This window comes from Mobula hypostoma, unplaced genomic scaffold (assembly GCF_963921235.1).
Source record: "Mobula hypostoma unplaced genomic scaffold, sMobHyp1.1 scaffold_62, whole genome shotgun sequence".
Taxonomy (NCBI): Eukaryota; Metazoa; Chordata; class Chondrichthyes; order Myliobatiformes; family Myliobatidae; genus Mobula; species Mobula hypostoma.
The window spans coordinates 181,110-207,432 of record NW_026948193.1 but is presented as its reverse complement, the minus strand read 5'-3'; the positions used below and the strand labels follow the sequence as shown (position 1 = coordinate 207,432).

Below are 26,323 nucleotides of genomic sequence, written 5' to 3'. Positions count from 1 at the left end.
TCAAAGATACTCAACGCTCAGGCCAAGCACTAATCTCTCTGCTGCCATCAGGTAGAAGGTACAGGTGTCTCAGGACGCGTACCATCAGGTTCAGACCAGTGACTATCCTACAAACATTTGGTTGTGAATGTACAAGGCTTGACCAGTAAGTGGGCAGAGGAGTGGTAAATAGATTGCAAAACCAACACTAGCAGCAACGGTTCCAAGCAGAGGTTGGTGATTATGTCGACGGAAGTGCCAGTGGAAGTGGATATAAACAAAGAAACATAGAAAACCAACAGCACCATACAGGCCCTTCGGCCCACAACGTTGTGCCGAACATGTCCCTACCTTAGAAATTACTAGGCTTACCCATAGCCCTCTATTTTTCTAAGCTCTATGTACCTCTCCAAAAAGTATCTTAACAGACCCTATTGTATCCGCCTCCACCACCGTTGCCAGCAGCCCATTCCAGGCACTCAATACTCTGAGTAAAAAATGTACCCTTGGCATTTCCTCTGTACCTACTGCCCAGTAACTTAAACCTGTGCCCTCTTGTGGCAACCATTTCAGCCCTGGGAAAAAAGCCTCTGATGATCCACACGATCAATGCCTCTCATCATCTTATACACCTCTATCAGGTCACCTCTCATCCTCCGTCGCTCCAAGGAGAAAAGGCCGAGTTCAGTCAACCTGTTTTCATAAGGCATGCTCCCCAATCCAGGCAACATCATTGTAAATCTCCTCTACATCCTTTCTGTGATTTCCACATCCTTCCTGTCGTGAGGCGACCAGAACTGAACACAGTTCTCCAAGCGTGGTCTGACCAGGGTCCTATATAGCTGCAACATTACTTCTGGGTTCCTAAATTCATTTCTACGTTTGATGAAGGCCAATACACTGTACGCCTTCTTAACCACAAAGTCAACCAGCGCAGCTGCTTTGCGTGTCCTATGGACTCTGTCACCAAGATCCCTCTAATCCTCCACACTGCCAGGAGTGTTACCATTAATACTATATTCTGTCATCATATTTGTCCTACCAAAATAAACCAGTTCACACATATCTGGGTTGAACTCCATCTGCCACTTCTCAGCCCAGTTTTGCATCCTACCAATGTCCCGCTGTAACCTCTGACAGCCCTCCATACTACACTACACTCCTAATCTTTGTGGAATCAGCAAACTTACTAACCCATCCCTGCACTTCCTCATCCAGGTCATTTATAACAATCACTAAGAGTAAGGGTCCCAGAACAGATCCCAGAGACACACCACTGGTCACTGACCACCATGCAGAAAACGACCCGTTTACAATCACTCTTTGCCTTCTATAGCAAGCTAATTTTTGGATCTACAAAGCAATATCCCCTTGGATCCCATTTCTCCTTACTTTCTCAAGAAGCCTTGCATGCGGTACGTCTACTGCTCTACTGCAAGCCAGTTCTGGATCGACAAAACAAAGTCACGTTGGCTGCCATGCCTCATTACTTTCTCAATAGGCCTGGTATAGGGTACCTTATCAAATGCCTTGTTGAAATCCATATACGTTACATTTACTGCTCTTCCTTCATCAATGTGTTTAGTCACATCATCAGAAAATTCAATCAGGGTCGTAAGGCACGACCTGCCCTTGACAAAGCCATGCTGACTATTTCTAATCATATTATACCTCTCAAATGTTCATAAATCCTGCCTTTCAGGATCTTCTCCATCAACTTATCAACCACCGAAGTAAAACTCACTGGTCGATAGTTTCCACTCACAATTGTATTGTTCCAGAAGCAGTTGGGATGTGTAGATAGAGTGAAGATGCCAGGGGGGAAATGGGCCCATCAATGGAAATTGGGACCATCTCTGTGGGCACTGTGGTCAGCATTGTCTCGATGGGCTGAAATGTCTGTGTCTGTGCTCTATTGCTCTGTGACTCTATCAGTAGATGCACCATATCACTGGACAGATATACAAACATGGTGTGGGAGTTGATATTAACAGGGAATGTTTTGTCCCTAAGCCAGCTGCTGCTCTGATTCAGGGGATGAAGACACTGTCGTATTTACAAAGTAATCGTTCTCTCTCTGATTCAAGCATGAGAGATGCTTGAAATTCAAGCAACACACATAAAAAAGTGCTGGTAAACGTAGCAGCCTAGGAGCATCTATAGGAAGAGGTACAGTCGACGTTTTGGGCCGAGACCCTTCGTCAGGACTAACGACTACATGACGAAGGGTCTCGGCCCAAAACGTCGAGTGTACCTCTTCCTATAGATGCTGCCTGGCCTGCAGCGTTCACCAGCAACTTTTTTTTATATCTCTCTGACTCACTGTCTACCTGTTGTGTGTAATTCATGGCATCACCAGCAGGTGGAGCTTCCCTGCACCGGGACCAAAGTGTAAATCAGACGACGACAATCAACAGTCGTCAGTCACAATCAAAATGGACAGTCATAGTCATAGTCGTACTTTTTTGATCCCGAGGGAAATTGGGTTTCGTTACAGTTGCACCAACAAAGAATAGAGTATAAATATAGCAATCTAAAACCATAAACAATTAAACAATAATGTGTAAAATATGCCAGAAAATAAGTCCAGGACCAGCCTATTGGCTCAGGGTGTCTGACCCTCCAAGGGAGGAGTTGTAAAGTTTGATAGCCACAAGCAGGAATGACTTCCTATGACGCTCTGTGTTGCATCTCGGTGGAATGAGTCTCTGGATGAATGTACTCCTGTGCCCAACCAGTACATTATGTTGTGGATGGGAGACATTGTCCAAGATGGCATGCAACTTAGACAGCATCCTCTTTTCAGACACCACCATCAGAGTGTCCAGTTCCATCCCCACAACAGCACTGGCCTTACGAATGAGTTTGTTGATTCTGTTGGTGTCTGCTACCCTCAGCCTGCTGCCCCAGAACACAACAGCAAACATGATAGCACAGGCCACCACAGACTCGTAAAACATCCTCAGCATCGTCCGGCAGAGGTTAAAGGACTTCAGTCTCCTCCGGAAATAGAGACGGCTCTGACGGTTCTTGTAGACAGCCTCAGTGTTCTTTGACCAGTCCAGTTTATTGTCAATTCGTATCCCCAGGTATTTGTAATCCTCCACCATGTCCACACTGACCCCCTGGGTGGAAACTGGGGTCACCGGTGCCTTAGCCCTCCTCAGGTCCACCACCAGCTCCTTAGTCTTTTTCACATTAAGCTGCAGATAATTGTGCTCACACCATGTGACAAAGTTTCCTAACGTAGCCCTGTACTCAGCCTCATCTCCCTTGTTGATGCATCCAACTATGGCAGAGTCATCAGAAAACTTCTGAAGATGACAAGACTCTGTGCAGTAGTTGAAGTCCGAGGTGTAAATGGTGAAGAGAAAGGGAGACAAGACAGTCCCCTGTGGAGCCCCAGTGCTGCTGATCACTCTGTCTAACACACAGTGCTGCAAGCACACGTACTGTGGTCTGCAAGTCAGGTAATCAATAATCCATGATACCAGGGAAACATCCACCTGCATCGCTGTCAGCTTCCCACCAGCAGAGCAGGGAGGATGGTGTTGAACGCACTGGAGAAGTCAAAAAACATGACCCTTACGGTGCTGGCTGGCTTGTCTAGGTGGGCGTAGACATGGTTCAGCAGGAAGATGATGGCATCCTCAACTCCTAGTCGGGGCTGGTAGGCGAACTGGAGGGGATCTAAGTGTGGCCTGACCATAGGCCGGAGCAGCTCCAGAACAAGTCTCTCCAGGGTCTTCATGATGTGGGAGGTCAATGCCACCGGTCTGTAGTCATTGAGGCCGCTAGGGCGCGGCGTCTTCGGCACAGGGACGGGGCAGGACGTCTTCCACAGCACAGGAACCCTCTGGAGACTCAGGCTCAGGATGAAGACATGGAGAATTACTCCACATAGCTGAGGGGCACAGGCTTTGAGCACCCTTGTGCTGACACCACCCGGGTCTGCAGCCTTGCTTGGGTGGAGACGTATCAAATATCTTCTCACCTGTTCAGCTGTGAAGCCCACCGTGGTGATTTCGTGTGGGGGAGGGGGAGGGAGGTATAGTCATTAGAGCAGGGTGGGGACTGTGAGGAGGGGTAGGAGGGGAGAGTTGAATATGTGTTGGTTGGGGGCCGACAACAGATGAACAGAGGTATGATCACTGGGATATTTATAATTAAACTTCTGTCCTGTTGGCGCACACTAGTGCAGATGAAGAAACTTACACGGATGTTAACTGGGTACAGAAAACTCTCATCAAGCAAGGTTATTGATCCCACTGGTAAAGCAGCCTTGAGTAATTGATCAATCTAACAGTTCCAGTTCAGGGACATGACACCGGTAATGGTCGAATCACTCTACTCACCATGCAAAGCTTCACCTGAGTGAAAGGAACAGGAGATCCTGAATCAGGTGGCTGTATGTGAAACACAGGAATGCAACAGCGGTCTGGTGGTTATGCAAAAGTCCAGGGTCAGTTCCTGCTTCACCTCTAGACAGGCCCTGATGTGGAAGGTATCTCCAACACTCATTTATAAATTTCAAAACCAGATGGTAGGAGCATTTCCAGGAATTCACAGATTGTGTGATAACTGAGCATTTCAGCTTTTGGAAGGGCAGCTATAAACTCCCTCCTGGTTTTCTCGGCTGCTGCAGAAAGGAGATGAGGGGAGTTTCCGAAATCTGTTTCCTGTTGTCGAGCCGAGAACATTGCCGGCGTTGGGAATGGCTGAGGATCAGAAGACAGCTCATTGTAGATAAAATTGCGGTCTGCTTCAGTGTTTTAATAACCGAATCCATGTCCGGGCTGTAGACAAATGGTGAACGTGAATTCTCAATATTTCCCTATTGAGATGGTCTGCTACACGGATTTAAAATTCCCAGGTACTCTGATGAGAAACCCGGTATAACTGATGAACAAGCAGTCACTGTCTTCTGATTCCAGATAAAATAAATCAGAGATTACAGCCTGGAAACAGGCCCTGCGGCCCAGCTCATTCGTGCTAATCTAAATGTCTTTGGAGCTTGCTCCATTTACCCACAGCTTTTCTCAAATTTCTCTTATAGACTTCTTCTATCCTTTTCCCTGCCCACATCTTCTCTACGTTGCAATTTTATCTGTGTTTGCCTCCTCCGACTGCACATAATTTATACCCATCACCCGCCACGTGAAAGAATGCCCCATCGGTCCCTTTAAAATTTCTGCCCTCGAGTCTCAGACTTCCCTACCATGGGAAAAAAAGACTGTGACCATCTACCCTATCTACACCCCTGGTTATTTTATGTGTGTGTGTAAGGTCACACTTCAAGCTCCCATGCCCCATGGCAAACTATCCCAGCCGATCCATATAACAGAAAACCCAACACCATGCCAGTCATGCTCCGCAACACTCTTTCCAGCTGAATGACGTCCATCCTATAGATTAGCAATCGCAACTACACACAAAACTCTCTAAGCGAGACTTTGGCAATGACCTACACAGTTGTTACATGACGATCATTATGCGGGGGATAAGATGGGAACCAGGGAAGTGGACAGCATAGATCTCAAGGTAATCGTCAGTCTGCGACCCAGGGGACCAGATGATGTGCGTCTCAAGGCAATGGTCAGTCTGTGACCAATGGGACTGGACATCGTGTGACAGGTCACTATTACTGTGTCTATCCTGTTCTTCTTCTGGGAATGGATGTGTCCAGTCACTGGCTTATCGGGATGGTCACCTAGCAGGAAGTGTAGTTCACATTCACCAGCACAATCCCTCTCCAAATCTGCTCAGATAGAGTCTCTGTTCCATTGCACCCACCCAGTCTCAATCAGTTCTGCTCAGCTCTAAATCACTCTAGTATAACCTACAATTCATAACTTATTTCAGATGGGAATTTAAATCGTGTACGGAAAGTACTCAAGAGGTTTTTACCGGGCAACTCTTCGAGGGAAGATGATCGGGACACGGGAAGCAAGGTACCAGCCTCAAGTCGCAGATGAGGAGGAGCAAAGTCAGCCCAGAGTCAGTGACGTCAGAGACACTGATCAGGACCCTGGAACCGGCACAAGTGAGGCGACTGTCTGTCAGCCCAGAGTCAGTGACGTCAGAGACACTGATCAGGACCCTGGAACCGGTACAAGTGAGGCGACTGTCTGTCAGCCCAGAGACAGTGACGTCAGAGACACTGATCAGGACCCTGGAACCGGTACAAGTGAGGCGACTGTCTGTCAGCCCAGAGACAGTGACGTCAGAGACACTGATCAGGACCCTGGAACCGGCACAAGTGAGGCGACTGTCTGTCAGCCCAGAGTCAGTGACGTCAGAGACACTGATCAGGACCCTGGAACCGGTACAAGTGAGGCGACTGTCTGTCAGCCCAGAGACAGTGACGTCAGAGACACTGAGCAGGACCCTGGAACCGGTACGAGTGAGACGACTGTCTGTCATCTTGGAAGCTCATTAAACATGGAATTGTCAAGACCCCAACAAGGAGCGGGTGAGTGAAATATGAGGGTGATGTGTTCGCAGAATGTGGCAGGGAGGAGGGTAAATGTGAGGCCTTGCTGGAGCGTTGGTCAGAGGAGAGGGGAGATGTGTGGGTGTGGGCACCCGTTAACCCACTACAGGAAATGTACTACCTGTTGTGAGGATTTCCAGGATGTGTATTGGAGGAAATGCAGTGTTCCAGATAAGAGAGTGTTCCAGGATGTGAATTAATGGATATGTATGTACCAGGAGGGAGAGACTATCTCTGGGAAGTGACTATCATTGACAGCCCCAACATTTATTGCTCATCATAAGCTGAAATAGTTGAGTGGCTGAGATGGGGGATGAACTGGTTTGCATTAAATATGGTCCTTCTGGTAGCATAATACCCAGAAGAATGTTAGGTAGATTTTAAAGCCAGAGTTGGGGATTGGGAATAAATATATTTTGGTGGCTGAAAGCAGGTGAACACTGAGGTTCAAGACTTGATTTGTCTGTTGAGTTGTGTGAGAGTGCCGGAGATGAGCTCGTGTCTACATTCTATTTTTATATTCACAGAGCCAGAGTTTACAATCTCCGACCTCCTGGCACATGGGGAGGAATATCGACTGTACCAACTGACAAAATTCTACAGGGACAGACTCAAACAAGCGATTGAAGAAAAGGTTGAAAGACTCGGTTGGATGTTGACAAAGGGGGGACATTTCAGTAGAGAAGAAAATGAGGTGAGTGTATTTAGTGTATTGTCACCGAACTGCTGGTATCAGAGGGAATAGTGATCAGTATTCATCTCCTGCACGTTCTAGGAGTTTTACATGGCAATGGAGACTTTGATCTCTGACTTGTACCCAGTAGATCTGATTTCAGCTGTTAAGGTGGGGAGCACTGGGAACTACAGATTCAGCGTCACCTTTTCCTCTCATACCTGCTGTATTTATCAGTGTGATATAAGAACAGAGGCTGCATATCTGGACTGTTGAACAGGCATTCAGTCTAAAACTAATTTCGTGTCTTATCAGGACCGTCGGTCAAGTTCACCTGAGCTCATTTATCCAGGATAAATATTACTGTCAGATTGTAAATTGGGACAACTGGCTTCACTACGGTACTTAAGGGGGGGGGGGGGTCCTGCTAACCACATCTGGTCTGGTCTCCATCTGAGTTCCCGTACAATGAGTGGCTGACTTGTCAGAGTCATAGAAAAGTACAACACAGAAACAGGCCCTTTGGCCCATCTATTCCATGCCAGACTACTGAAGCTGCCTATTCCCATTGACCTGCACCGGGTCCTGGTGCTCTATACACTTATCATTCATGTATCTATCCAGACTTCTCTTAACCGCTTGTACCACTCGTGCTGCTCGCTCGTTCCACACTCTCACCCCGCTCTGAGTGAAGATGTTTCCCTTCATGTGCCCCTTGAACTTTTTACCCTTCATCCTTTACTGACGACCACTTGTTGAATTACTACATTAGTTCGGTGCAAAATGTCTGCTTGCATTTTCCTTATCTACATCAGTCATAATTTTGTGTACCTCTATCAAATCTCCCCTCAGTTTTCTACATTCCAAGGCATAATGTGTTCAATCTTTTCCTATAACTCAGGTCCTCCAGTCCCGACAACATCCTTGTAAATTGCTTTCCTGTACTCGTCCAAACTTCATTACAATTGTCCTCTAAGTAAGTGATCGGATCTGCACACAAAACTGAAAACTAGGCCTCACCAACGTTTTATACACGTTCAACATCATATCTCACCTCCTGTACTCAATATTTTAATTTATGAAGGCTCATGTGCCAAATACTTTCATTCCCATCTATCAACCTTTGCTGCCACTTCTAATGAATTGTAGACCTGTATTCCCAGATCCCTTTGTTCTACCACACTCCTCAGGCACTGTGTGAGATCGCCCCTTCCAAAGTGCAACACATCACACTCATCTGCATTAAATTGCATCCGCCATTTTTCAGCCCATTTCTCAGCTGGTTTAGACACCACTGCAAGGTTTGGTAGTCTTCCTCACTCTCCACTACACGTCCCCACTCTTGGTGTCATCTGCAAATTTGCTGATCCAGTTAACCACATTTTCACCCAGATCATCGATAGAGATGATAAACAACAATGGACCCAGCACCGATCCCTGTGGCACTGCACATGTTACAAACTCCCAGTCAGAGATTCAACAGTCTATAACCACTCTTTGTCTTCTTCCAAAATGCCAATGTCCAATCCAATTTACCAGTTTACCTTGAATGCTGAGCAACTGAACTTTCCTGCCCACCCTCCTTTGCGGTACCTTGTCAAATGCCGTGTTAAAGTCCATGCAGACAACACCCACTTCCTTCCATTCATGAACTTTCCTGGTAACTTCCTGGCAAAACATTGAGATTGATTAGACATGAACTACCACGCACAAAGCTGATATCGCATGACATCAAAAATCAATAGGTTGTCCTAAAAGGACATATATATCAAAGGAACCTTTTAGTAAGCATTTTACATCATTAGCTAGCCTACCTTCATACTTCATATTCTCTCTACTTACAGTTTTATATTGTTTTCTGCTGGTTAGTAAGAGCTTCCCAGTCCTCCAGCGTTCCACTATATTTTCCTATATTCTATGCCCTCTCCTTTGCTTTTGTACTGAATCGACTTCCTCGTCAGCCACGGTTGATCATCCTCCCTTTGGTATAATTTTTCATATTTGGGATTACCTACCTCTACCTGCGTCTTCTGAATTGCTCTCAGAATCTTCATCTATTCCTGCTTTGTTTTTGCCTCTGCTAATGACCTCTCCCACTTTATTTTTTTTTCCCCAGATCCTCTCTCATCCTCTACTGCCATGATGAGGCTAAACTCAGGTTGGAGGAGCAACACCTCATATACCGTCTAGGTAGTCTCCAGCCCCTTGGTATGAACATAGAATTCTCCAACTTCCGGTAATTCCCTCCCCCTCCCTTCCCCCATCCCTATGTCACTCTACCCCCTCCCCCAGCTCCCTCATGGTTCCGGCTCCTTCTACTACCACCCATTGTTTTCAGGGCTATGACGCCAATGCTTCCCCTCCCACACCCCTCTGGCTTTCAAATTACTGGTCTTTCAACTGGCGCTACAAGCATTCTTCAAATCCTTCCCCATCTTTCATTCTTCAGTCCTGATGAAGGGTTCCGGCCCGAAACGTCGACTCATCGTTTCTGACTGATGCTGCCCGACCTGCTGAGTTCATCCAGTGTACTGAAAGTGTTGCTTTGATCTTTTACAGCATCTGCAGATTATATTGTGTCTGTAATTCCTTTATTCCACTATAATACAAATGCATCTAACTTTTACCTTCTCCCTGTCAAACTGCAGTGCGAGTTCTGCTATTTTATGATCATTGCCTCTTAAGGGTTTATTTACCTGAAGCTCCCCAATCAAATCTGGTGCAATACACAACACCAAATCGAGATACGCCTCTCCTATGGTGGGCTCAACCATAGGCTTCTCTCAAAATCTAACTCATAGGGATTCCATAAATTCCCTCACTTGGGATTCAGCACTGACCTGATTTTCCGAAACCACCTGCATATTGAAATTCCCCATGACTATTTTAACATTGACCTCTTTACGTGCCTCTTCTCTCTCCCACTGGAATTTGTGTCCCACATTCTGGTTACTGTTCCATCAAGGTCATTTTGCCTATGCAGTTTCTTCACACCTACATCGTCCAATCCGCTATCACCACTTTATAAGGACTTTTATTTTTCTGTGAGAACGGCTTTCACCCAACTCTTTCACCTACCCGCCTATCCTTTCGATTAAGTATTTATCCATAGATGTAAGCACCCAGCTGGGATCTTCTTTTAGCCACAATTCAGTGATGCCCACCATCCATTTTTTTGCTCCCTCGCTCTCCCCCTCTTCCGTTCTTGTTGTCACATCTTTTTGATGTAATGTTACACATTGATGGACAAGTAAGTTAATCACGTTGAATAAACTGCAGGATGTCAGTAAATCCTTATTCTTACACAGTATTGCTTTAGAATTCCCTTCAGTTACTGTTTCTCTGTTAACGACTGAACCCAGGGAGGATGAGGCAGCAGCCCAGTGACTGCATCAATTCTGAAGCTACTGGGACCATGAACAGATATTTTCCTGCATATTCCCCACGTCTGTCTGTCTGCTCCACGACAAATTCATTGTTTTCCTTTTCTAGAAAGTCACTGAACTGACAGAGAGGGGAAATCGGACAGAGAGTTCCAGACTCTTCCTCAGTTTGGTGATGGGTAAAGGCTCCCGGGCCCGGAGGGCGATGTGGGAATGCTTTCTGACATGGAGGACTGAGTTACCAAAGTTGGACAGAATACTGAAGGAAGTACAGGAACTCGGTATGTTAAAAACATGCACTGAACACAAAGGCACATTCAAATAAACATTTTAGTTATTTTAATTATTTTAGCTCTGTTTTCATGGATATTATTTTGATTTAAACAGGACCTGATCCACAAGAATACATGAACATCGACCAAGGGTTATCTGAGTTACCCCCTCATCTGATAGGTGAGTGATGAAATGCACAGTTGAAACCAGATCTCAAATGTTTGACTGTGACTTGGTAGAACCCGGGAATCAAAATTCACCATTAATCATTTGCTGATTTCTGGTTCAGGTTACATTTCAGAGAATCTCTCTTTGCAGCCTGAATATTCTACATTTTATTTTTCTATTAATCCATCTGTTGGTCCTGCTGAAGCCTTCACTCCAGGTCCTATTGCTCTGGGAATCCCCACACACCCCAGGCAGGCTCCTGATACACTGTATGACCCAGTCCAGGTGACTTTTCTATCTTCAGACCTTTCAGATTCCGAAGCACCTTCTGCTGCGTAAAAGCAGCTACACTCAATTCTGTCTGCTGATGCTCTTTACATGTTGTAATTCTGCTAGTGACTTCCACAGAGTTTGTCTGCCATTTCCCTTTCACCCGTTACTGCATCTACTACATCATTTTTCAGCAGTCCGATATCGACTCTCTCAATTTTTTTTATTCTTCAAAGTACTTTGGTATCCTCTTTTATATTATTGACCATAACCTTGCATTTACTACAAATTTCTTGTATTTATCTCGGAGTATATGTGTATATAGTATGTGTATATGTGTATGTTATTGCTTCCAACATGACCCAGGCAACAAATTCCAGGCACCCACTACCATGTGAAAAAACTACCCATGTTCTGTAAATTTACCCCATCTCACCCTCACCAAATGCCCTCTGGTGCTAGGCACCGGTCATATGTGAAAAAACAACAAAATACAGGCTGTGTACCTAAACTCTTCTTTCTCAATCTTATACACTTCTGTCAGATCTGTATTCTAACTCCAGAGTAAACAAACCAAGTTTATCAAACCTCAGTGTCATAGTCCGGTCCGTAAAGTCCGTATTCCGGTTCACGGTCCGGTCCATCGACCCTTGCTCCAGGTTTTCCTATCTACCCTGTTTCTGTCCTTGTTGAGCTAATTGAGGCAGCTGATGCTCGTTGGGTCTGGCTGCATAAATACCTCCAGAGACCAGTGCGTGGCCGCTGGATTGTTCTTGTCCTCACTCCTTGTATCCCTTCCCCTGCCTTCTGTTTCCTCGCCTGAAGCCCTGCCTTGTCTTGCCGGTAACTCTCGCCTCGCCTGAAGTTCTTGTCTTGCCTTGTCTTGCTGTCTGGTCCTGGAGCCACCCTGTACCTAGCTCCTTTCCTGTCCCTTGCCTCCGCCCTTGTAAGCCAGGCCGTCTTGCCGTTACCTGGGGTTGGTTCTGTCCCTTCCAGTCCCTTGCCTCTGCCGGGTGGTGATCCGCGTCCTGCCTAGGAGTACCGCGCCCTGCCCAGGTGATCCGCGCCCTGCCCAACCGATCCACTCCCTGCCCAGGAGGAGCCTAGCCTCGCCTCAAGTCTCAAGTCTCCTGCCTCCTGCCAAGCTTTGCCTCAAGTCTCAAGTTTTCTACCTCCAACCTCCAGCCTCGCCTCGCCTCAAGTCTCAAGCCTCCTGCCTGCAGCCTCCAGCCTCGCCTCAAGTCTCCTGCTTCCAGCCTCCAGCCTCACCTCAAGTCTCCTGCCTCCAGTCTCGCTTCAAATCTCCAGCCCCCAGCCTCGCCTCAAGTCTCCAGCCTCGCCTCACCTGACTTCTCCAGCCTCCAGCTTCAACTCGCCTCGTCTCCAACCTCCAGCCTCTAGCCTCGCCTCGCCTCAAGTCTCCAGCCTCCAGCCTCGCCTCGCCTCAAGTCTCCAGCCTCTAGGCTCACCTCGCCTCAAGTCTCATCCTCCAGCCTCGCCCCTAGTCTCAAGTCTCCAGCCTCCTGCCAAGCCTCGCTTCGTCTCTTGCCTGGCCTCGAGCCTGTAGACTCCAGCCTCTAGCCTTTAGCATCTTGCCAAGCCAAGTCTCTAGCCTCTACCTTCTAGCCTGAGGGCTCTAGCCTCGTCCTGCCTGCCTGCCTGCCAGCCAAACCCAGTCCTTGCCTACTGCTGGAGTCCGAGCCTGAGGCAAGACCCACGTACTGGGTCCTTATCCAGTCTCTGGCTCGGAGTCCAAGCCTGGGCTCCGAGCTCTCTTGTTCAGTCCTGTTCCAGGTTCCTGGTTTTCCTGTCCATGTCCTTGCCATCGCCCTGTATCCTAGTCTTGTCCCTAGTACTTCAGTGTCTGTGTCTTGCACTTGGGCCCGTTCCCAGCCACCGCTCTTATGACACTCTGCTTGTCTCACATGCCACCGAATCCAGGCAACACCCAGATGAACATGTTCTACACCCACTCCAATCCTTCCAAGAGCTGGACAATCAGAAGTAAATACAATACTCCAGATGCTCCCTAAAACCATAAGACCTAGGAGCAGAATTAAGCCATTCGGCTCAGTGAATTTGCTCTTCAATTCCACTCCACCCCATTACCCAGTAAGCATTGACACTCTTCCTGATCAGGAACATATCGACCTGCATTTTAAATATACTCAATGACTTGTCTCCATCAGCTGTCTATGACAATAATTTCACAGATTCAACACCGGCCAGTGAAAGAAGTTTCTCCCAGTGTGGGTCCTCGGCAGCCAGGACAATTCACAGAGTTCTCAAGCATGTTGATTTTCAGTATGAGCCTCCCATGTGGGATCTTGTCAAACACCCAACTAATATCCAAGCAGACAATATCTATGTGTAACTTTATCCTTTGTCACCTCCTGGAAGAAGTTAATCAAGTTAGCACGATGCTAACCCCGCCCAAACCCTTCGTGCTAAACCCTAACACACCTCAATCATTCTCTCTTTCATACTTCCATGGGACAGTAGATATAAAACGCTGAATGTATGTACCACCAGCCTCAGGGACATCTTTAATTCTGCATTTATAAAACTATCGAATGGTCTTCTACTGTGTTATTATTGGTTTCTTAATAATAAGACAATTTTATATATAAAATTGTAACATCGTGCAGCTCATAACTAATTACCACTCACTTAGATAACCACAATAGACATACAGAAGAGCAGTAAGAATACAGTTTGGGTATGAACGGATTGAACGAACAACTGATAATATAGGAAGTTAGGAAGGGAGTTGAGAAGAAGGACCGCAAAGGTAGTAATCTCGAGATTACTGCCTGTGCCACGCGACAGTGAGAGTAGGAATGCGATGAGGTGGAGGATAAATGCGTGGCTGAGGGATTGGGGCAGGGGGCAGGGATTCAAGTTTCTGGATCATTGGGACCTCTTTTGGCGCAGGCGTGACCTGTACAAAAAGGATGGGTTACACTTGAATCCTAGGGAGACCAATATCCGGGCGGGGAAATTTGTGAAGGCTGTTGGGGAGACTTTAAACTAGAATGGTTGGGGGTGGGAATCAGATTGAAGAGACTAGGATAGAGGTGGTTAGTTCACAAATAGAGAAAGCTAGTAGACAGTGTGTGAGGAGGGATAGGCAGGGAACAGAGGAAGGGAGCACTCAGACCGAAGATGTAGGGAAGAAGGAAGAAAAAGATAACAAATTTGTTTGCACCTTTAGGGATAAAAAGAGAGTAAGAGGTGGAGAGTTTCTTAAATCCATCTATTTTAATGCTTGGAGCACGTAAGAAAGGTGGATGAGATAAGAGCATGGATTGATACCTGGAAATATGATGTTGTAGCTATTAGTGAAACATGGTTGCAGGAGGGGTGTCACTGGCAACTAAATATTCCTGTATTTCGTTGCTTCAGGTGTGCTAGAATCGGAGGGGCAAGGGGGGAGGGTGTTGCATTGCTTGTCAGAGAAAATATAACAGCGGTGCTGTGGCGGGATAGATTAGAGGGCTCGTATAGGGAGGCTATTCGGGTGCAATTGAGGAATGGAAAAGGTGTAGGAACGCTTATAGGGGTGTATTATAGACCACCTAATGGGGAGCGAGAACTGGAGGAGAAAATTTGTAAGAACATAGCAGATATTTGTATTAAGCACAAGGTTGTAATTATGGGAGATTTTAATTTTCCACACATAGACTGGGAAACCCATTCGGTAAAAGAGCTGAATGGTTTGGAATTTGTAAAATGTGCGCAGGATATTTATTTTTTTTGCAGCAATACATAGGTACCAACTAGAGAAGGGGCAGTATTGGATGTCCTGTTAGGGAATGAGACAGGTCAGGTGACGGAGGTATGTGTTGGGGAGCACTTCGGGTCCAGTGATCACAATACAATTAGTTTCAATATGATTACGGAGAAAGATAGGTCTGGACCCAGGGTTGAGATTTTTGCTTGGAGAAAGGCTAACTTTGAGGAGATGCGAAAGGATTTAGAAGGAGTAGAGTGGGACAATTTGTTTTATGGGAAGAATGTAATAGAAAAAGGGAGGTAATTTAAAGCTGAAATTTTGAGGGTACAGAATCTTCATGTTCCTGTTAGGTTGAAAGGAAAGGTTAAACGTTTGAGAGAGCCATGGTTTTCAAGGGATATTGGAAACTTGGTTCGGAAAACGAGAGAGATCTACAATAAATATAGGCAGCTTGGAGTTAATGAGGTGCTCGATGAACATAAAGAAAGTAAAAGGAATCTTAAGAAAGAAATTAGAAAAGCTAAAAGAAGATATGAGGTTGCTTTGGCAAGTAAGGTGAAAATAAATCCAAAGGGTTTCTACAATTACAATAATAGCAAAAGGATAGCGAGGGATAAAATTGGTCCCTTAGAGAATCAGAGTGGATGGCTATGTGCGGAGCCAAAAGAGATGGGGGAGATTTTGAACAATTTCTTTTCTTTGGTATTCACTAAGGAGAAGGATATTGAATTGTGTAAGGTAAGGGAAACAGGTAGGGTAGTTATGGAAGCTATGACGATTAAAGAAGAGGAAGTACTGGCGCTTTTAAGGAATGCAAAAGTGGATAAGTCTCCGGGTCCTGACAAGATATTCCCTAGGACCTTGAGGGAAATTAGTGTGGAAATAGCAGGGGCTCTGACAGAAGTATTTCAAATGTCAATAGAAAAGGGGATTGTGCCAGAGGATTGGCGTATTGCTCATGTTGTTCCACTGTTTTAAAAGGGTTCTAAGAGTAAACCAAGCAATTATCGGCCTGTGAGTTTGACGACAGTGGTGGGTAAATTGATGGAAAGTATTCTTAGAGATGGTAGATATAATTATCTATATAGACAGGGTCTGATTAGGAACAGTCAACATGGATTTGTGCATGGAAGGTCATGTTTGACAAATCTTATTGAATTTTTTCAAGAGGTTACTAGGAAAGTTGACGACGGTAAAACGGTGGATGTTGCCTATTTGGACTTCAGTAAGGTCTTTGACAAGGTCCCACACAGAAGGTTGGTTAGGAAGGTTCAATCGTTAGGTATTAATATCGAAGTAGTAAATGGATTCAGCAGTGGCTGGATGGGAGACGCTAGACAGTAGTAGTGGTTAACTGTTTGTCAGATTGGAGGCCGGTGTCTAGTGGTGTGCCTCAGGGATCTGTACTGGGTCCAATGTTGTTTATTATAAATATTAGCGATCTGGATGATGGGGTGGTAAATTAGATTAGTAAATTTGCAGTTGATACTAAGGGAGGTGGAGTTGTGGATAATGAAGTAGGTTCTCAAAGCTTGCAGAGAGATTTAGACCAGTTAGAAGAGTGGACTGAAAGATGGTAGATGGAGTTTAATGCTGATAAATGTGAGGTGCTACATGTTGGTAGGACTAATCAAAACAGGACATAAATGGTAAATGGTAGGGCATTGAAGAATGCAGTAGAACAGAGGGATCTAGGAATAATGGTGCATAGTTCCCTGAAGGTGGAATCTCATGTGGATAGGGTGGTGACGAAAGCTTTTGGTATGCTGGCGTTTATAAATCAGAGGATTGAGTACAGGAGTTGGGATGTAATGTTGAAAATATACAAGGCATTGGTAAGGCCAGATTTGGAGTATTGTGTACAGTTCTGGTCACCAAATTATAGGAAAGATGTCAACAAAATGGAGAGAGCACAGACAAGATTTACTGGAATGTTACGTGGGTTTCATCACCTAAGTTACAGAGAAAAGTTGAACAAGTTGCGTCTTTATTCTTTGGAGCGCAGAAGGTTGAGGGGGGACTTAATAGAGGTATTTATAATTATGAGGGGGATAGATAGAGTTGACGTGGATAGGCTTTTTCCATTGAGAGTAGGGGAGGTTCAAACAAGAGGACATGAGTTGAGAGTTAAAGGACAAAAGTTTAGGGGTAACATGAGGGGGCTCTTCTTCACTCAGAGTGGTAGCTGTGTGGAACGAGCTTCCAGCAGAAGTGGTTGAGGCAGGGTCGATGTTGTCGTTTAAAGTTAAATTGGACAGATATATGGACAGGAAAGGAATGGAGGGTTATGGGCTGAGTGCAGGTCGGTGGGACTAGGTGAGAGGAAGAGTTCAGCAAGGATTAGAAGGGCCGAGATGACCTGTTTCCATGCTGTAATTGTTATATGGTTATACTTTGACACAGCTGTAAAGGGATGATTGGAAATTAGTTGTTCTTGCATCAGTAAAACTGAAGCTATTAATTCAAATAATGGAACTAATTTCCAAAGAAACCATATATAGCATATATAGCTATGAATATCTGTGTGATTCTATAAAATATTAAATTAATTAAGTTGTGTGAAAATAGAAATTTTAAAAAAAGATTAGTGAGACAGTATCGATGTGTTCAATGTGCATTCAGAAATTGGATGGCAGAGGAGAAGAAGTTGTTCCTCAATCGTAGAGTGTGCGACTTACTCACTGCCAGACTGATCAGTAGCAGTTGCCAAGACTTCACCACCCTCTCCACACACACGATGTACATCACTGAGACGCTTTTGGACTCTGCCATTCACGGAGATTCCTTTCCTTCCTTCCTCCGCTCCTCCATTACTGAGATGGAAAATTACCCATTTTCATTGTCGTCCTGATGGGTTATCGATCCGAAACTTCACTGTGATTCTCCCCACAGATGCTGCCCGACTTGAGTATTCCCCGCATATTCCGCTTCTGTTTTGATACAAGAGCAGTGGACACCTCTGACTCCCCAGTGTGCAGATTTGCGGAAATGCAGAGTGTCCTGCTCTCCATATTTCCACACCAGATCAACATTAACATCGTCTGTTAACGATGCAAACAATGCTTTAAATATAGTGAAATGTTGTTGTAACGGGAGTGCAGTCAGGATTGCAATAGGATATCAGGGGAATGTTCACCATCACAAATAACTAGTACAAGGATATGAGGACTGGACATTTTCTGGGACATCCATCGCTCTCAGTTCCAGTGACGGTTAACAGAATTTTACTTTCTGCCCTTATATCCCTGAAAGCATTGAATTAATTCATGCAATTTCAAAACACTGAATGTTGAAATGCAGTTATAATGTTCTTTGTCAGTTGAACTATTTAACATTTAGACTATGTTCTCTGTTCCCATGTAAGACGTTCAACAGAAACACAAGGAGATTCTGCGGGCACAAACTGAAACACTGAGGGTCAACACTATCCTGATGAGGGAGAAGGTGAAGGTTTTCCAGCTGGTTGATCGATACGCTGAGCTCACGGTCATTTCTACTTTTCGAGATCGGAGGCTGGTGGAACATGAGCTGCTGGCAAGAGGCAGACAGCATGAACAATTGAGAGAGAAACATCTCCGTAGAAAGCTGGAAAAAATCCGGACTGATCAGTTGTTCCAGAGTAGCCTTTCCCGGAGTAAATCCAAATCTGGGAGTTCGGCAGCTGTAGCCGGAGTCCCAGGGATCGGGAAAACAACAATGGTACAAAAGATTGTTTATGACTGGGCCACGGGGAAAATATACCAACAGTTCCAGTTTGTCTTCAGTTTCAGATTCCGCGATTTAAACAGGATTAATTGTCGAATAAACCTGAAGGAACTGATTCTGGATCAGTATCCTTACTTTGGGAATATCCTGAGAGAGGTCTGGAAGAACCCAGAGGGATTGCTGTTTATATTCGATGGTTTGGATGAATTCAATGACAAAATTGATTTTGCTGACAGTTTGAGAGACTCAGAAACTCAGGACTCATGCACAGATCCTGAATTCAAGTGTAAGGTGTCGGACATTGTATACAGTTTAATCCAGGGCAAGCTGCTCCCAGGGTGTTCAGTGCTGGTGACCACCCGTCCCACTGCGTTACATTTATTGGAAAAGGCAGAGATCAGTGTCTGGGCTGAAATCCTGGGATTTGTTAGTGAAGAACAGAAGGAGTATTTTTATAGGCATTTTGAAGATCAGACGGTGGCAGAAGCTGTTTTCAAACACGTGAAGGAGAACGAGATCCTGTACACCATGAGCTACAACCCCTCCTACTGCTGGATCCTCGCTCTGGCACTGGGCCCCTTCTTCACACAAAGAGTCAGGGACCCGCAGCGAGTTCCCAAGACCATCACCCAACTGTATTCCTACTATATTTACAACATCCTGAAAAACCACGGCCGTCAGATTGAGAACCCCCGTGATGTGTTACTCAGGGTTGGTCAAATGGCCTTCAGAGGAGTGTCCGATAAGAAGATTGTATTTACAGATGGAGATTTGATCAAGTTCAATCTGCAGCCTTCCCAGTTCCTGTCCGGGTTCCTGATGGAGCTTTTGGAGAGAGAGGATTCTGCACGGTGTGTGGTGTACACATTCCCACACCTCACCATCCAAGAGTTTGTAGCTGCAGTCGTACAATTCCTGATCCCAGATGGTAGAGATATTATGAAACTCCTCACTGAAGCCCACAGCACGACAGATGGGCGATTTGAGGTATTTCTCCGTTTTGTTGCTGGTCTCTCCAACCCAATGACAGCTCGGGGCCTGGAGGAGTTTCTGGGTCCATTTCCTCATCAAACAACCTGCCGGGTGATTGACTGGGTGAAGGAGGAGGTTAAACGCCGGAGTGGAAACACGTGGAGTGAAGCTGGTAAAAGGAGCCTCCTGAACACATTGCACTACCTGTTTGAGTCTCAGAATCGTGGACTGGCTCAGGCCGCACTGGGATCCGTGGAAGTACTTTCATTCGGTTACATACCACTGACCCCGATTGACCTCGCGGTCCTGTCTCATGTCATCGGACTCTGTGATACAATAAAACACCTCGACCTGGCTGGCTGCCACATTCAGTGTGCAGGAATCCAGAGGCTGGGGCCCGGGCTGCACAACTGTCAGGAGTTGAGGTAATTTGATTTATCTCTCACTCTGAACTGTGAAACTGTTCCATTGTGTTGTTTCAATGTAAAGGAATTTGGGTAAAACTGTCATAAATACGATTGTGAGGAATTGTGACAAACGCTATCCCCCTTCGTCCAGTGCGATCACTTCCCTGTCCCCCTTATTCCTGTCGGATTTCCCTTAGCTATTACCCTTCTCCCGTAGGATCTCTTTTCCCCATCCACTACCCTCTGTGGGATCTCTCTTCCCCATCCCCTTATTCCTGTGGGAATTATCTTCCCCATCCCCCTTCCTCCTGTGGGATCTCACTTCCCCATCCCCTTTCCTCCTGCCACCTCCCATTCCCCTCCTCCTCCAGGCACTCTTCCACTGATTAACTTTCCTCCGTTATGATAGTTTCTTCACTTTTATGGATTTTGCTTCCATTTCCATTCAGAATTCCATATGCTTATATCCTTGCGTTGATATCATTTCCCATCTCCCGTTGACATTTCCTCATTCACAAATCTTCCTCACTGTGGGACTTTCTCCCGTTCATCCCTGCCCCTCCCGACCCCCTAACGTCAAGAACATTTTTCTAACCGTGGGGGAATGAGACAGAATATGTGGAGTTTACAGGGTCACACCGACAGACTAAATTACTGACATTCGGTGAATACCCTGGAGCTGGGCAGTGAGGGGCATTGACAGTGATGGGAACTCCGGTCAGTGATTTACTGAAGGGTTTAATGTTTCCTGAAATATCCGAGTGAGAGAAATTCCCTCAGACCCACGGTTTGAATCACTTGGTTCAACAAATTGTCTGTTTACGTTTAGACTTGGGGAGAATGAACTGGGAGATTCAGGAGTGAAACTGCTGTCTGCGGCTCTGAGGAACCCGGAGTGTAAAATACAGAAAATGGGGTAAGTACCAGACTGTGGGAGATTGTGTTTACAGTCACTGGGTGTCTGACACTGAACATTAATATGATCAGTAATGCTGTTAATGATAAACACTGGGGATTTGTACCGTCTCCTGTCTCTCTGTGTCCTTCACCCTCTCTCTCTCTCTCATCCCCAGTCTGGACAGTGTCAGTCTCACAGATTCTGGTGCCGAGGATCTCGCCTCCGCTCTCTGTACAAACCGATCACTGACGGGGTTAAACCTGGGGGAAAATAATCTGGGAGATTCAGGAGTGAAACTGGTGTCTACGGCTCTCAGGAACCCGGAGTGTAAAATACAGACACTGTGGTAAGTACCAGACTGTGGGAGATTGTGTTTACAGTCACTGGGTGTCTGACAGTGAACATTAATGTGATCAGTAATTGTATTACTGATAAACAGTGGAGATTTGTACCGTCTCCTGTCTCTCTGTGTCCTTCTCCCTCACTCTCTCTCATCTCCAGGCTGTACGATGTCGGTCTCACAGATTCTGGTACCGAGGATCTCGTCTCCGCTCTCAGTACAAAACCATCACTGACGGAGCTGAGCCTGAGTGAGAACTCACTGACAGACCGATCTGTCCCCGCTCTCCGCCGCCTCATACTGACCCTCCCGAGTCTGGAGCGTATCGAGTGAGTGTTTGAGTTGATGTTTAATGTGATAAGATATCAGCGGATCCGCGGGTTTTCTGGTGACATTTGTCTGTGAGTGTTCTTGAAACATTAACCCCAGTCCCCTGTTACTGACACTGTTGTGTAATCTGTTTATTTCATCTTTATTCTTCCATCTGTTTCAGGCTGTACGATAATCGTTTCAGTGAGACCGGGATGAAGGAACTGAGATCTCTGCAGGAACCCAGACCCGGACTGATAGTGATCCCGTGAACATCTGAATGTGTGAACATCCCCGCCCGCGGGATGGGGACATTTTGGCCGATTCCCCGCAGTCCCCTTTAATTCCCGCCCTTACCTTTAATGGCCACGCGCCAGATTTAATTCCCAACCGTTCCAACACAACTGACTCCAGTCTCGCTCTCTGTGACATCTGAAGCTGCTTCTGCCGGCTGACCGTTTTCGAGAGCTCCCCCAAGTGGGACACCGTGCCCCGGGGTGGGATTATCCCGGGAGAGAATCCTTTTGATCCCTTTGCTGAGGACGGTGCATTCGGCAATCTGTACAATATACTGATGTTAAATTGACAATTACCTTGCCAGCGACCCTGGATCTGTCCCTATCTTCGACACGGCCCTGATGTGTGATATTATAATCTTCGTTTCCCAATGCAGAGTGACGGTGAGAAACAGGACGGATTATTCAACCTGTCACCCGTTGTCGCCGGTCAGTTAATTGTGTGTGACTGTGAGTGAGTCCGGTGCTGCTTATTTATTCCCGCACGTCAGCAGCTCACACATTGTTTAATTTACATTTGTCATGATGAAATCAATAAACCGTTGTAACTTCCTGTCTTGGTGTCGGACTTGAGTTTTATTTGAGGTTTCTGCTGCCCCCCGCACCCTGTGCACTGCAACAGTGGGTCGGAGCTCCTCACACTGACACAGCAGCGTCTCAGCTCCAGGCTGAGGGAGGTCGGACTGGCAGAGTCTGGGTGCCCAGGATCTCATCTCCACCCAACCCCCTTCCTGGATAACTGTCCCCCTCCTGCCCCCTTCCCACAAACAGTTAAAATCGACGTGATTTCACCCCGCAAACGGTTAATATCAGACGTGAGTCCACCGAGGTTCTGAGTACGAGAGGGATGTGGGATGGAATACCGGTATTAAACACAGGGTGATGCTCCCTCCACACTGTCCCATCACACACTCTCCGGGTTCAGACACAGAGTGAATCTCCCTCCTCACCGTCCCATCACACACTCCCGGGGTCAGACACAGAGTGAATCTCCCTCCGCACCGTCCCATCACACACTCCCGGGGTCAGACACAGAGTGAATCTCCCTCCACACTGTCCCATCACACACTCCCGGGGTCAGACACAGAGTGAATCTCCCTCCCTTCGCGCTGTCCATCTCGCCCTCTCGTGCTCTGTGGCGTGAGATTTTTTTTAAAGAAAATGAAAATATACTTTATTCAAAAATAAGGTTATTTACAGTAAACCATTCGATGACTCGCAATCCTTTACATATAAACAGTTGAGGCCAGTTCATTGGCTATGTTTAAGAGGGAGTTAGATATGGCCCTTGTGGCTACAGGGGTCAGGGGGTATGGAGGGAAGGCTGGGGCGGGGTTCTGAGTTGGATGATCAGCCATGATCATAATAAATGGCGGTGCAGGCTCGAAGGGCCGAATGGCCTACTCCTGCACCTATTTTCTATGTTTCTATATGTTTCCACTACGTTGTATACATTTCCACACTTTCATCCACTCAGGTGGCACTATGTTGGTTCATCTTTACCCACCATTGTTGAGGGGTATACTACCCACCACTCGACACCTCCCACTGTCGTGGTCCTTCCCCACCGGGCCCTTGGGGTGGCTGCCCCAAGTTTGAGTGCGTCCCTCAACACGTACTCCTGCAGCCGAGAATGTGCCAGTCGGCAGCATTCCCCCACGGACATCTCCATGTGCTGGTAGACCATCAAGTTTCGGGCCGACCAAACAGAGTCTTTCACCGAGTTGATGATCTGCCAGCAGCACCGGATGTTGGTCTCCGTGTGCGTCCCCGGGAACAGCCTATAGGTCAGCGAGTCCTCTGTTACGCAGCTGCTCGGGATAAATCTCGACACCGTCCCTTCCGTCTTCCTCCACACCTTCTCCGCGAACTGACAGTGTGCAAAGAGGCGGGTCACCGACTCGTCCTCGCTGCAGTCCTCCCGTGGGCAGTGGGGTGTAGAGACGACGTCCCGGGCGTACAGGAGGGATCTGGCTGAGAGGGCCCCTCTCATCGCCAGCCAGGCGGGGTCTTGGTGCCTGTTGGTGAGGTCTGGCGATGAGGCATTTTGCCAGATGAACTGGACGGTCTGCTCAGGGAACCAGCCAATGTGTCCATCACGCCCTTCTCCTTCAGTGCCTGCAGGACATTACATGCAGACCACTGCCTGATGACCCTGTGGTCAAATGCGTTTGCCTGGAAGATCTTTTCTACGAAGGACAGGAATGACGGCCACGACTAGCTGACGGGTGTGTTTGCGTGGAAAGGGTCCAGACCCATCCTTCGTATCCAGGGCGACAGGTAGAACCTGGGCACATAGTGGTACTTAGTGCGCAGATATCTGGAATCCACACAGAACCTGATGCAGCCACATACAAAGCTAGCCATCAGGGTGAGGGTGACATTGGGGACGTTCTTGCCCCCGTTGTCCAGGGACTTGTGCATGATGGCCCGTCTGATCTGCTCCATCCTCGATCCCCAGACAAATCTGAAGACAGCCCGGGTGATTTCCAAGCTGCAGGCTCGAGGGACGGGCCACACCTGCGCCAAGTACAGCAGCCCTGAGAGCACCTCACACCTGATGACCAGGTTCTTGCCCGTTATCCAAAGGGAGCGCCCTCCCCACAGTCCCAGTTTCTGTTTCACCTTGGCAGTCCGCTCCTGCCAGTTCTTGCTGCACGCCTCAGCCCCTCCGAACCAGATCCCCAACACCTTCACGTGGTCAGACCTGATGGCGAAGGGGACGCTGGATCGGTCGGGCCAGTTGCCGAAGAGCATGGCTTCGCTCTTCGTGCGGTTGACCCTGGCCCCCGACGCCAGCTCGAACTGTTCGCAGATGCCAATCAACCTGCGAACTGACCTCGGATCAGAGCAGAAGACGGTGACATCGTCCATGTACAGGGAGGTTTTCACTTGGGTCCCTCCACTGCCTGGCAGCGTCACCCCTCTTATGCCCTCATCCCTCCTGATGGCTTCCACAAAGGGTTCTATGCAGCAGACAAACAAGACAGGGGAGAGGGGACAGCCCTGCCTGACTCCAGACCTGATGGGGAAGCTGTCCGTTTCCCACCCGTTGACCTGGACTGCACTATGGATGTCTGTGTAGAGCAGTCTGATCCAATTCCGGATTCCCTTCCCAAATCCCATTTTGGAGAGCACGTCCACCATGTACGTGTGCGATATCCTGTCGAAGGCTTTCTCCTGGTCCAAGCTGACCAGGCAGGCGTCCACAACCCTGTCCTGCACGTAGGCGATGGTGTCCCTCAGCAGCGCGAGGCTGTCTGAGATCTTCCTGCCAGGTACAGCACAGGTTTGGTCCGGGTGGATCACCTGTCCCAGAGCAGACCTGACCCTGTTGGCGATAGCCTTGGACAGGATGTTGTAATCCACATTCAGGAGAGAGATGGGTCTCCAATTCCTAATGTCCTCCCTTTCCCCCTTCTGTTTGTAGATGAGGGTGGTGATGCCCTTCCTCATGGACTCAGACATGCTACCCGCCAGAAGCATAACGTTGTACACTTCCAGCAGGTCTGGGCCCATCCAGTTCCACAGAGCCGAGTACAACTCAGCCGGTAAGCCGTTGCCTCCGGGAGTCTTACCCGACCCAAAGGAACGGATGGAGCCTGTCAGCTCGACCAGGGTCAGTGGCTGATCCAGACTCTCCCGCTTGCCGTCGTCTAAGACCTGCGTGATAGACGCCAGGAAGCTGCAGGAGGCTGTGGAGTCTGTGGCCTTTTCGTTGTACAGACCGGCATAGAAGGACCTGCAGATCCTCAGTGAGTCAGTCTGCGAGGATGCGACGGAGCCGTCCTCTTCCATAAGGCTGTGGATCACAGAGCACCCCCTGTGCACCTTTTGGAAGAAGCGTGAGCACGTCTCGTCCTGCTCCACGGTTCGGACCCTTGATCGGAAGATGATCTTGGAGGATTCGGTGGCAAGGTGCTGGGCTTGCCGGCCCTTCACCTCTCGCAATTCCTCCCTGACATCCACCCCCTTCGACTGCAGAAGGAGAAGTTGCTGCAACTCTGTCTGGAGTTTACGCAGTTCCATATAACCATATAACAATTACAGCACAGAAACAGGCCATCTTGGACCTTCTAGTCCATGCTGAACTCTTACTCTCACCTAGTCACACCGACCTGCACTCAGCCCATAACCCTCCATTCCTTTCCTGTCCATATAGCTATCCAATTTAACTTTAAATGACAACATCGAACCTGCCTCAACCAGTTCCCTCTGCTCCTGGCTTGCTTTCTGGATACCCTTGCGTATGAAGAACTTCTTGATGTTCTCCTTGGTGGCTTCCCACCAGAGAACTGGGGAATCAAAGGTTTTCAAGGTTCTCCAACCCGTGTACTCCTTCTCTAGTCCTACCAACATGGAATATGAGGTGTTAATCCCCTAATCTGTGTCCAGCCTCAACTTCTCAGTACAGAAAGCCA

General features: G+C 47.3%; 1 protein-coding gene across 2 annotated transcripts; it reads left to right on the top strand.

The window, feature by feature from the left end:
* The first annotated feature begins 7,045 nt into the window (after positions 1-7,045).
* On the top strand, positions 7,046-22,649 carry LOC134341761 (NACHT, LRR and PYD domains-containing protein 3-like). 2 transcript variants are annotated; one of them, XM_063039674.1, is made up of 8 exons: positions 7,046-7,166; positions 10,638-10,809; positions 10,916-10,981; positions 18,340-20,077; positions 20,889-20,975; positions 21,133-21,303; positions 21,459-21,626; positions 21,791-22,649. In XM_063039674.1, the coding sequence occupies exons 1-8, from the start codon at positions 7,125-7,127 to the stop codon at positions 21,876-21,878; spliced, it is 2,532 nt and encodes an 843-aa protein (XP_062895744.1). In that variant the 5' UTR covers positions 7,046-7,124; the 3' UTR covers positions 21,879-22,649. The 2 variants fall into 2 exon arrangements, with proteins under 2 accessions (XP_062895744.1, XP_062895745.1); XM_063039675.1 differs by lacking the exon at positions 21,459-21,626.
* The last annotated feature ends 3,674 nt before the right edge of the window (positions 22,650-26,323 follow it).